We start from the raw sequence: 13,575 nt of genomic DNA on the forward strand, positions 1-13,575 counted from the left end.
CAAACACACGTTTGCCCTGCAGGGCTTCCTTCCACAGCCCGGCCCTCAACTTCCCCCGCCATCCAACTCCTCCCATTTGCGCCAAACCTCCTCCACCAGAGCACCCTCCCTCTGTATCAGCTCTCCATAAATTATCTGCCACTCTCTCCTCCCCAATGTCTTATCTTGTAACACCGTAGGTGGCAGCTCTGGGAAGGACAGCATCCCTTTCCTCACAAAGTCCCTCACCTGCAGGTACCTGAACCGTAGGCAACTGATTTGTTTCTTCAAGCTCTTCCAGGCCAGCAAATGTATCCCCAACAAACAAGTCCCTGAAGTACTCTATCCACACCTGCAATCTCCCAATTCAAATTGAAGTATTCCAACTTCGTCTTGTTCGTCCGGACCCGAGCCATTGGCGCCCTTTAGAGCAGCCAAACCTAATCCACGAAGCCCTGGCTAAACCGAACCGGCCCAGCACCTCCAACAAATACACCCATTCAACCCGATCAAAAGCCTTCTCCGCATCCATTGCCATCACCACTTCTACCTCCTGCCCTTCCAAGGGGATCATGATAACATTGAGCAACCTGTGCACATTTGTCAACAACTGCCATCCCTTCACAAACCCTGTGCTCTCCTTTCACACAGTCCTCTGCCTGCGACGCTTACCCTTCGCTAACAACTTTGCATCCACATTTACCATCGAATTCGGGCAGTATGACCCACAGTGCTCCAGGTCCATCTTTACAATCAATGAAATGGACACCTGCGACAACGTGGTGGTGGTGGTGGCGGTGGTGGGGGGGGACCCTCAGCTCATTATACATTCCCACAAGCAGTGGCCCCAGCTCTGCGCCACACTTCTTAAAGAACACGGCTGGAAACCCATCCGGCTGTCCCCACCTGCATCAAACATATGCAGTCCATCACCTCCCTCAGCCAAATCGGAGCCCCTAAACCGTGCACCTTCTCCTCCCCCACCCTTGGAAACTCCAGCCCACCCAAGAACGCCTCGTATCCTACCCCCCCAGGCGGAGGTTCTGATTCATGCAGCCTTCTGTAAAAGGCGTCAAATACCCCATTCACCCCCTCCAGGTCTGATACCACCTTGCCTCGCTCATCCCTCATCCTTCCGATCTCCCTCATCACTGCTTGCTTCCTCAGTTTGTGCTCCAACATCCTGCTCGTTTTTTCCTATATTCATACACTGCCTCTCTGGCCTCCGCAATTGCCCTACCGCCTTTCCCATGGATGCCAACCTAAACTCCATCTGGATTCTCGGTCTCTCCTTTAATAGCACCTCCTCTGGTGTAACCGAGTACCTCCAGTCCACCCTCAAAATCTCCTCCATTAGCCTCGCTCTCTCCTCTTGTTCCAGCCTCTCCCTGTGCGCCCGAATTGAGACAAATTCATCCCTTACTATGGCCTTAAGTGCCTTCCCGCAGCGTGGTGGCCATGACCTCACCCAGATGGCCCCTCTCACCCTCTCATACACCCCTTTATCCGCCAGCAATCCCACATCCAACCTCCACTGCAGCCGCTGGGCCTCCCCCTGTGACACCTGCAAATCTACCCAGTACAATGCGTGGTCAGAGACCATGGTCGTCGAATACCCCGAATCGGCTACCCCAACCAACTGCGTCTACCGGGAACTAAACAATTCCGAGCCCCCCCGAGGGGACTCAAAGGATAAACGGTTCTTGACGGTCTGGACATACCAGGTGTGGGGAAGGAAAAGAAGCAGGGCTGGAAGCACCACTAGAACTGGGAGAGCATCAACTCCATGCAGTTGGGGAAGGCATTGGGTCCAGACAGATTTCCGGTGGACTTCCAACAAAATATTTGCGGCAGCACTGGCCCCGCACCTGCGGGAGATGTTTAATGATTCACAGTCAAATGGGACCCTGCGCAGGCCTCTATTTCACTGACCCCTAAAAAGACAAAGACCTGACCGAGTGCGGGGCACACAGCCTCAGGGGAGGCGGTGGCATAATGGCTTCGTCATTGGACTAGTAAACCAGAGACCCAAAGTAATGCTCTGGGGACTCGGGTTCGAATCCTGCCACTACAGATGGTGAAATTTGAATTCAATAAAACAGCAATCTAGAATTAAAAGTCTAATGATGACCATGAAACCATTGTTGATTTTTGTAAAGACCCATCTGGTTCACTAATGTCCTTTAGGGAAGGAAATTTGCCATCCTTACCTGGTCTGGCCTACATGTGATCCAAGACCCACAGCAATGTGGTTGGCTCTTAACTGCCGCCTCAAGGGGCAATTAGGGGTGGGCAATAAATGCTGGCCTAGCCAGCGACACACACGTCCTATGAACAAATTTTTTAAAATCTCACTCCTGAACACCGATGCCAAAGTTCTGGTGAAGACCCTGGCGAGGTGACTGGAGAATTGCGGGCCAGAGTTAGTGGCGGAAGATCAGATGGGCTTTGTCAAGGGCAGAAAGCTAACAGCGAACATCAGACACCTGCTAAACATGATTATGATCCCACCCGGGGAGGGAACACCAGAAGTGGTCATCTCCCTAGCAGAGAAGGCCTTCGACAGAGTCGAATGGAGATACCTCATGGAGATTCTGGAAGGGTTTGGGCCAGGGTTCACCTCATGAGTGAGACTACTGTACAGTGCTCACATGGCGAGTGTATGGACAAACACCACCAGCTCTGAATACTTCTGGCTGCAGAAGCATGAGGCAGGGATGCCCTTTATTCCCACTGCTATTTGCCCTGGTTATTGAACCACTGGCTATCGCTCTCAGATCAGCGAAGGGGCGGAGAGGCATCCAGAGGGGAGACCGGAAGCATAGAGTCTCACTCTATATTGATGATCTTCTCCTCTCCGTCTCAAACCCCCTAGCCAGCATGGGAGGAATAATGGAACTCCTAAGGGAGTTTGGAGCCTTCTCAGGTTACAAACTCAACCTGAATAAGAGCAAAATCTTCATCGCGAAGGATCAGAGCTGGTGCAGCTACTGTTCAAGTTCCGATACCTGTGGATCCAGATAGTTCACCACTGGACACAGATACATAAGTGGAAATTATCGAGTCTGGTAGAAGAGGTAAAGAAAGACTTATGGAGGTGGGACTCATCCCTGCTCTCGGGGGGGCGGGGGGGGATGATAGAAACTTGAATAAAACAGAAAACAGAAGAACAAAAACTTTCCGGTGCAGATCTTTAAAATAAACCAGCAGGCTCAGGCGAACGAAACAACTGCAACACTCTGTACTTACCACAGCCACTGTTTTACCTGGGAAGAATTCAGCTCCCTTATAGAAGGCTTTCGCCACAGCTCCCCCAACTTTAAGAATGCAACTGTGTAGATTATTGCTTATTCTATAAAAATTGTAGTTTAACATTTGCGAATCAAAGAGCCGGGAGTGCAGGAGGCGAAAGAGGCCGATGTCGTGGCCTTTGCGTCCCTAGTAGCCCGGCGCAAGATCCTACTCATGTGGAAGGAGGTGAAACCCCCCGGACTGGCGGCCTGGGTAAATGATATGGCGGGGTTTATTAAACTGGAGCAGATAAAGTTTGCCCTGAGAGGATCGGCTCAAGGGTTCACCAGGCGGTGGCAGCCATTTCTCGACTACCTAGGGGAACGTTAGAGGGGAGATGGATGGCCAGCAGCAGCAACCCAGGGGGGAGGGGGGGGGTTAGTTTTAACCAATAGATAATGGGGTTTTGTTACTTGTGTATTGTTAACATTTTCTGATTTGTTTTTGTTTCGTTGGCTTTGTAAGGGGGAAAAATGTTGTTTAGAAAAAATTTTCAATAAAATATATATTTTTTAAAAACATTTGCGAATCAGCACAGTCCCTCGATTAATTACTTTGGCTTACATCAAGCATCGGCTGACGTGGTAGGATACACAAATACATCTGATTCATACTGGCCTTCCCATAGCTTTCAGCAGGCAGGCCAACCAGCCACACTGACAGCAAACTGCTGCACAGGCTTGTGGGGAGGTCTGGAATCAAACCCTCCTTGTTACAGGCAGGATAAAGCAAGGACCTACCACAGAGTTTGGTGAGGCCCACCACACTGTTTAGTGCTGAGAGAGGCCACCCACAGAGCAGAAGGGTAAAGAGAGGACAAGCAAGAGTAGCCTTCTCAGATGCCTGAACTAAATTGCTGTCAAAATTGTATCATAGTTAGAAGGGTTTTTATCACTCACCTTCACATCACCTACAAAAGAAGTTTGTTAAAAAATAATGCAGCATGATATATTTTTAGATTGGATTGGATTGGATTTGTTTATTGTCAAGTGTACCGAGGTACAGTGAAAAGTATTTTTCTGAGAGCAGCTCAACAGATCATTAAATACATGGGAAGAAAAGGGAAGAAAAGAAAATACACAATAGGGCAACACAACATATACAATGTAACTACATAAGCAGTGGCATCGGGTGAAGCATGCAGAGGTAGTGTTAATGAGGTCAGTCCATAAGAGGGTCATTTAGGAGTCTGGTGACAGTGGGGAAGAAGCTGTTTTTGAGTCTGTTCGTGCGTGTTCTCAGACTTCTGTATCTCCTGCCCGATGGAAGAAGTTGGAAGAGTGAGTAAGCCGGATGGGAGGGATCTTTGATTATGCTGCCCGCTTTCCCCAGACAGCGGGAGGTGTAGATGGAGTCAATAGATGGGAGGCAGGTTTGTGTGATGGACTGGGCGGTGTTCACGACTCTCTGAAGTTCTTGCGGTCCTGGGCCAAGCAGTTGCCATACCAGGCTGTGATGCAGCCCGATAGGATGCTTTCTGTGCTGCATCTGTAAAAGTTGGTAAGGGTTAACGTGGACATGCCGAATTTCCTTAGTTTCCTGAGGAAGTATAGGCGCTGTTGTGCTTTCTTGGTGGTAGCGTCGACGTAGGTGGACCAGGACAGATTTTTGGAGATGTGCACCTCTAGGAATTTGAAACTGCTAACCATCTCCACCTCGGCCCCGTTGATGCTGACAGGGATGTGTACAGTACTTTGCTTCCTGAAGTCAATAACCAGCTCTTTAGTTTTGCTGGCATTGAGGGAGAGATTGTTGTCGCTACACCACTCCACTAGGTTCTCTATCTCCCGCCTGTATTCTGACTCATCGTTATTCGAGATCCGGCCCACTATGGTCATATCGTCAGCAAATTTGTAGATGGAGTTGGAACCAAGTTTTGCCACGCAGTCATGTGTGTACAGGTAGTAGAGTAGGGGTCTAAGTACGCAGCCTTGCGGGGCCCCGGTTATGAGGACTATTGTGGAGGAAGTTTTGTTGTTCATTCTTACTGATTGTGGTCTGTTGGTCAGAAAATCGAGGATCCAGTTGCAGAGTGGGGTGCCAACTCCTAGGTTTTGGAGCTTTAATATGAGCTTGGCTGGGATTATGGTGTTGAAGGCGGAGCTGTAGTCAATAAATAGGAGTCTGATGTAGGAGTCCTTGTTTTCGAGATGCTCTAGGGATGAGTGTAGGGCCAGGGAAATGGTGTCTGCTGTGGACCGGTTGTAGCGGCATGCGAATTGCAGGGATCAATGCGTTCTGGGAGTATGCAGGTGATGCGCTTCATGATCAACCTCTCGAAGCACTTCATTAGGACTGAGGTCAGGGCCACTGGACGGGGCCATTGAGGCACGTTGCCTGGTTCTTCTTTGGCACCGGTATGATGGTGGTCTTCTTGAAACAGGTGGGGACCTCGGAGTGGAGTAGGGCCAAGTTAAAGATGTCCGCGAATACCTCTGCCAGCTGGTCTGCGCAGGCTCTGAGTGCACGACCAGGGATCCCGTCCGGTCCGTCGCCTTCCGAGGGTTCACTTTCAGGAAGGCCGATCTGACTTCGGAAGCTGTGTATTTTAATGTGTATTCTTGTTAAGAATTTGTGCGTTTTCATTTTTCTCAGTTGCATCTCTGTAACCCATTAGGTAAAAAAAGGACTCACAACAGTTTTACTCTATTTGCAGATTTTACCATTTGCGAGGAGAGAGAGGAATGAGAATGGAGAGACAGTCATATAGTGACAAGACTGCTAAGACATGAAAAGTAAGGACATTTGATTAAATAAAAGCTGGATTGACTTTAGGCCAATTTGAGCAGACAAGACAGACTTTTTTCACTTACAGGTATCTTTAGTTTTACTTCTTTTCAATCTCCGCTCTCCTTGCCAGCTGACACAAGACTCTTGCTTACGGACAAAGTTGAATTCGTGGCATGCATTTTTTAAAAACTAATTCATGGAATGCTGCCCATTCCTAATTGCCCTTGAGAAAGTAGTGGTGAGCCACCTTCTTGAACAACCACAGTTAATGTGGTGCAGATACACCCACAGTGCTGTCATGTAAGGTACTCATTTCCGCCTCTGTGCCAGAGGTGGAGGAATTAATGTTTAAGCTGCTGGATGGGATGCCAATCAAACAGACTTTCACCTAACAAACAAATGATGGCAGTTATTCAATTAAGGATCTGAACCTCATACATGCTCCCTTTCCAGCAGAGGTCTGCATATTGATCAGGTGTAGACACCCCCACACCCTGCCCTGAAGCACCTCAGGCACGTTACACCCAAAGGATGCATGTTTCTTCATATAATGTCTTCAGGTCACCCCAAAGCTATTCGCAGCCAACTAAGTACTTTTGAAGGGTTATTAAAGTAAGGTATAATTGCAACCAATTTGCACACACTAAATTATCACAGTGAGGAGATAAACGACTGTATAATCTGCTCTGGTGATGTTGAGATAAACGTTGATCAAGACATCAAGGACATCCCATGGTGCCTTGAGATCTTTCACAAACACCTGAGAGAAGCAATTCAAGTTTGATATCACATACAAAGGGCAGAGCATCCAATCGTTCTCCCAGCACTACACCTCCCTGCTAGTCTAGACCAGCAGTTCTCAAATTGTGGGCCATGATCCCAATTTATTAATCTCTAAAACTCAAACTTTAATGATTATATACTGAATGTAACCACACTGCTTTATTGCCATTTTATAATTGTTGGCATTTGACGTAGAGGCAATTTCCAAATGTTAAAATGGGGCTGTATTGGAAAATAGCTTGAGAAGTGCTGATGTGGATTATGTTCTCAAACCTTGAGCTGGGCCTGAACCCACAACCTCCTGACTCAGATGTGACCACTTGAGTCAAAGCACCTCAACTATTCCACTTGCCAAGATCAACTTATTCAGCACATACTAAGTTTTAATTTTGGACAAAGTTAAAATCTGCAAGGCTCAGGTGCATATAAGGGAGCTTCCTGTCGATTTCCTTATTTCCCCATTCTTTATTTTTGCTGTTATCATTTTGATCCATGGAGGCTGAATGGACATGTATCTTTAAGTCGAGCAGCAGAGAGAATGAGGAATTCAAAAAGTTGCAACATGGTGCTGGTTTTTCTAATAGGAGAACTCAAGCTTTTCTGCACCCGAGAGATGCAGTGGGACTTGGTTCAACTGATTAGCTGGTGGCCACTGAATTGGCCAAAAGCCCGCATTCTGCCCAGTAACCGGTGGTGATTGGGTCTTCTCAAGTGGAATTATTTTCAGAGGGCTAAGGAGCTCAGTTTTAATCCTGGACACTCAAGGGAAGGACCTGCTCTCTTCTCTCCCGCTCTCTCTCTCTCTCCAGAAAGACTGGGTTAACATATTTCTGAAACTGCAGAGACCTGAGTAAATCTACAGTGAAACCATTACAAGTTGCAAACAGAGACCTGTATCTAAAAGCTTCCTTCAAAGGAAGCTCTGTTTAAAGGCAACCATTTCAAACAAAGACTATTTTTCCTTTTACTTATTATTTTCACCCCTCTCCTCCTCTGGTGTTTGTCCGTCTTGCAGGGGGCAAGTTAAAGTGGGAAATTAGGAATTAGATAACAGTTAACCAGTTATATTTGCTGCATATTTCATTATAATTCTTCTTATAAATAAAAAGTAATTGTGTTTAAATTTATAAACTTGGCAACTGTAATTATTGAGCAGCTATGGGCCAAACTGTTCGAGTATTTTTCTAAGAATTTTTTTTTTCTTAAATTTAGAGTACCCAATTATTTGTTTCCAATTAAGGAGCAATTTAGTGTGGCCAATCCATTTACCCTGCATATAATAATTGTCACAAGTAGGCTTACATTAACACTGCAATGAAGTTACTGTGAAAAGCCCCCAGTCGCCACATTCCAGCACCTGTTCCCTGTTCAGATACACAGAAGGAGAATTCAGAATGTGCAAATTACCTAACAGCATGTCTTTTGGGACTTGTAGGAGGAAACCGGGGCACTTGTAGGAAACCCACACAGACACAGGGAGAACGTGCAGATTCCATACAGACAGTGGTCTAAGCCAGAATCGAACCTGGGACCCTGGAGCTGTGAAGCAACAGTGCTAACCACTGTGCTACCTTGCCAGCCACATCTTTGGGCTATGGGGAAGAAACCCATGCAAATACGGGGAGAATGTGCAAACTCCACACAGACAGTGACCCAGGGCTGGGATCGAACCCGGGTCCTCAGCGCCATAGGCAGCATTGCTAACCACTGCACCATCATGCTGGACAAATTTTTCTAAGACTTATTAGTTCATTCAATTGTGTTGCAACTCCGGGTCAAGGGGGCTAGAATTGATCACACACTAGCCGAGGGGGTCATAACAAGCAACACTAAAGAGGTCCACTGATAATATGAGGGAAGACAAAAACTTGGATTAGTTTATAACAATAGCCTGAGCCGGCTCAGTATACTTCAGATTTTATGCTCTATGAGCTGACAGCACATCTGACTGCGCTGTTGACCCTCGTGACTCATAGGAGAGTACAAACAACATATATTACTTTCACATATTAAAAATTCCATTAATAATCTGATAGCAACGATAGGGGTGATCAGCAGGCAACCCACAATCTTAATTTGTGATTTTCGTAGAAAAGGAGGATATAAGAAATTGAATCAGGATCATGAGGCCCTCATTAAGCCCATTCCACCATTCAATACTATCACAGCTGATCAGCCTGAATGCCATAGACACCAAAATCTGTCCATTTCAGCCTCAAATACATTCAATAATGGAGTATATCCACAACCCTCTGGGGTAGATAATTCAAAAGACTCAACTTGATGAGTGAAAATATTTCTCCTCATCTTGTTCTTAAATGATTGAACCCCTTATCTAGAAACTGTGCTCTGTTCTAGATATCCCAACCAGGGGAAAACAATCTCTATGTCTAACTTGACAAGCCACTCGGAACCCAGAGATAACAGATCCAACTTACTCAGGTATTCATTGGAGGCCAAGCCTCTCATCCCAGGAACCAAGCTAGTATATTTCACTGTACTACCTCCAATACAGCATATTCTTCCTTAAATATATGACCAATCTTGAACCCAGCACTCTGGGTGTGGTCTCACAATAGCCTGCATAATTGAGGAAGATGTCCTTATTCATATATTCCAATCCCCTCGCAATAAAGGCCAACATGTTATTTGCCTTCCTCATTGCTTGGTGTACCTGCATGATTACTCACACAGGATACACAATGTTCACTAAAGTCTCCCAACAGCAACATTTAAAACTTTCACACCTTTTAAAAGGTATCCTGCATTTTCTATGTTTAATGCTAAAGTAAATAACCTCACACTTCCCCAAATACTCCACCTATCACCTTGTTGCCCATTCGCTTAACCCTTGCAGCCTCTCATGTACCCTCCTCACAGCTTACATTCCTCCCTGGCTTTGCATCATGCAAGCATAGAATGTGAAACGAGGCAGGTGCCAGTTTCAATCCCTGGCTGATCTCAGTCAGGAACACTGGAAAGATAGACCTTTTGCTGGGCATTGGGTATCATCCCACTTTTCTTCAGAGAACCATCCAAGATGACACTCAACTGGAGAAGGTGGTCCAAGCAGGAGAAACAGCAGAAAACATACTGGTGCTGTACTTTTGTAAACAGGTCAACTTTAGCCAGTGACACCTGCAGATACTTGGGATCGTGATGATTTTGTTACTGTTGATCTGCCATGTTCTCTTAGCTTAAGTTGTGTGTTACCTATTTTGAAATGAATGAAGGGGGTTTCACTTAGACATTCCTTTTTCCCTTGGATCGCCCATCTCCACACCTACCTTAGTCCATCTGCTGCTGATATCCTCATCCATATCTTTGTTACCTCTAGACTCAACTATTCCAATGTTCTTCTGATTGCTTTCACATCCTTCCACCCTCCATAAGACTGAGCTCATCCTCGTTTTCAGATTTTTCGAGGATCACAATCCTGCCTATGTCTGTAACCTCCTTCAGTCCGACAACCCTCCTCAAACATTGCTTTCTGAGTATTTAAGTGGATGGCTTTTTCCTTGATTTCCCCTTTAAAAGAAAATTAGCCAGCTCAATATTTCTGCGCTGTATTCAGTGTCTCCTATGGGAAAATGTGCACAAGAACTGCAAATGAAGATTTATTATGCTCTTATTTTGTGTATTAACTTTTGATGTGGCACTTTATCAATTGCCTTTTGTAAATTCAAGGATACCACATCTGCAGGGTCCCCTTTATCCACCTTCCTCAAAGATCGTCAATAAATTAGTCAAACACAGAGTGGTATGGTGGTGCAGTGGTTAGCACTGCTGCCTCACAGTGCTGAGGACCTGGGTTCGAATCCGGCCCGAGTCACTGTCCGTGTGAGTTTGCACATTCCCCCCCGTGTCTGCGTGGGTCTCACCCCAACAACCCAAAAGATGTGCAAGGTAGATGGATTGGCCATGTTAAATTGCCCCTTAATTGGAAAAATTTTTTAAACTAAAATAAATTAGTCAAATACAATTTCCCTTCCACAAAAATAGCTAACCACCAAATTCTGCACTATACTTACAAAAATGATGAACAAAACACATCCTCTTCATCATCATCATCCTCATCACTTGACTCCCTCTCAGCACATTTGATGCTTGACGATCTCTCACAAGATGTGCTCCACTCCACGGAACTGGTGGTGACTGGGGATGGGGCGTTCTTTTCAATGTCATCTGGCGAAGTCAATTTTCTTTGATGCTCCAGCTCAGGTGAGGATGGAGTCTGTTGCAAGTTTTCCGTGGCTGGGTTCGAGCTGGGCTGTATTTCATGTTTCTCAATCCAGGCGTTATAATACCGTACAATGTTTTCATGGTTTAGACGCGAGAGCAGTGTCACTTCACCTTTTATCCTACGGAAATGTTTACTGGTGGGATTCACCAAGATGCGCTTGGCAGCATAATAGCAGCCATCTAATTTATTCTTTACCTGAAATCAAGCACAATGTTACATTTAAATAACTATATAAAATAATAAGAAAGCACGGTGTTGGACAAGGCCATCGAGAACAATTTGTTTCTTTGCTCAACCAATTATCTGAAATAATCATTAACCAATTATCCATGCAGGGGATAGAAAAGACATACAATTTACCCAAGCTCATTGAATTTCAGATTAAATTAGTATTCTCAAAAGTTTAGAACGGTCACTCGTCCAAAAGGGCACCGTTGGTTCATGTCAAACAGTACATCAACACAAAGCACTGGTACATTTCCTACTAGCTAGGATCATCCTTCCCATTAGAACTCTGCTATTCTTCCTCTATATCTGCAAGGAAGATTTGTTAAATGTATATCAGTTTTGTATAATTATATGCAGGTGGAGGGCATTAATTGGGATTTCAATTAAGCAGACATAAAGAGACATTCCATGAAACTGTGTGGTTGCGCTAAGAAGTGTAGACTTGTCAGGTTTCACTCTGTAAATAAATGTTTGACTGAGTACGGATTGGTTCCAGTGTTATCCTTTGCCAATTGGTTTTCTTGAATATATAGAGATTTGCCCTCTCTTTTCATGTTATAAACACAATGGGGAGGAATGGGAGAGAAAAGGCTATTTCAAATTGAAGAAAAGCAAATATCAGAGGAAGAGGAAGATCTTACTGTGACCTGCTGCTGGATGCAAAAGGGAAATACAAACTATGATGGGGATTTAAAGGGTATGTCAGTGCCAGCAATACTTTTAATATAGTAGCCACACAGAACTATGAACTCCAATGCCGGTTGGTTATTCTCTATCCACCTGTCTCCAAAGCACCGACTCATGCTAGGGTTCACTTCCACAAAGGCTGGGTACCTTCCAAATCTTCAATCAAATGGGAGGGCTTTTCCAGATGCTAAATAAATGCATACTGGATCTGTAAGTTTGGCTCTGCGGTAATGCTCTCATTTCTGAATCAGAAGGTTGTGTGTTAGCACGATGGCGCAGTGATTAGCACTGCTGCCTCATGGCGCCAAGGACCCGGGTTCGATCCCGGCCCCTGGTCACTGCCCTCATGGAGTTTGCACATTCTCCCCATATCTGCGTGGGTCTCACTCCCACAACTCAAATGTTCTGTAGGGTAGTTGAATTGGCCTCGCTAAATTGCCCATCAATTGGAGAAAAAAAATTTGGGTACTCAAAATTTATTTAAAAAAGGAAAGTTTTTCCTTTTGTGTTCATGCCCCAAACCCAGACTTAAGCACACAATTTATACCACTACATCACTGCACATTAGTACTGCACTGTGGAGGAGACACCATTTGATCAACATTAAATTGAGACAGTCAATTCACAAGGAACTATCTGAAATGCTGAGGATATTTTCTAGTGTAGAGGCCAACACTATTCCACAACCAAAAACACCAAATCAGATTAACTAGTCATTTACCATACTCATATCCACAACTCCCCACCATGTCTGCCTACCTAACAACAGCGGTTACATGTTAAAAGTTAGTAATTGTATGTGAAATGATTTGACACAACCCAAGGACGTGAAAGATGCATAAAAATATTTTTAAAATTGGGAACATAGAGAAACACATGAGGGAGAAACAAATAGAGGGATATATTGATAAGATTAGATAAGTAGGGTGGGAGGAGACTGGAAGATCATAAGCACCGGCATGGAACAATTGGGTCAAGTGGCCTGCTTTATGCTGTACTTTCTATGCAATTCTCTACTGTGCCTAGACACCAGATGAGGAGACAGGCTACAACCCGGCATGAAACCAATTCGTAATTTAGCTTTATGACAATGTCTAACCCAGTTCCCGTGCAACAGCAGCTCTCCCACTGTAGGCAGAATGAAGAAACAGTTTTAAAGCCAATTCATTTTTGAGTCAACTTCATTCTTGACACAGGGCACTGATGACAAGACTCCCATTAAACCACAGCACTAACGTTTAGGAGATAAATCAAGTCATGAATCAGTACATTATGGGAGGTCAGTCCAAGGAATTGTGCAGGAGACAGTTCAGGATTGTGTTCCAGCAGTTCAATTACAATTACCTTGATGACAGCTCCAAAAGCACCTTCGCCCAGAAGCTGTAGCTCCTCAAACTCATTGTAATAGCGTGACAGCTGCCTCTGGGTGTCTGTGTAAAGTGACGCGGCAAGGAGCTGGCTGTTCGGGACAACAGTTTCGGCACAGTCTATTCCTCCTGCTGAATCTGGCAACCAGACAATGTGCCATATTGATAGGGTGTAAATAACAAATGGGAAAGGAACAAATTAAAATTGTATATGGCTATGCCTTGTTTAGTACTCCTAGCATATTCCTAAAATAGTATGCAAAACAA

The 13,575-nt window shown here is 45.1% G+C and overlaps 1 protein-coding gene across 1 annotated transcript in view; it reads right to left on the reverse strand.

Moving 5' to 3' along the window:
* Nucleotides 1-13,575, reverse strand: part of LOC140398279 (eIF-2-alpha kinase GCN2-like) — a 257,905-nt gene that overhangs the window by 154,655 nt on the left and 89,675 nt on the right. Inside the window, 2 exon segments of the mRNA XM_072486762.1 lie at nt 10,815-11,221; nt 13,286-13,446. Coding sequence (XP_072342863.1) covers nt 10,815-11,221; nt 13,286-13,446 — 568 coding nt within the window.

This window comes from Scyliorhinus torazame, chromosome 2 (assembly GCF_047496885.1).
Source record: "Scyliorhinus torazame isolate Kashiwa2021f chromosome 2, sScyTor2.1, whole genome shotgun sequence".
Taxonomy (NCBI): Eukaryota; Metazoa; Chordata; class Chondrichthyes; order Carcharhiniformes; family Scyliorhinidae; genus Scyliorhinus; species Scyliorhinus torazame.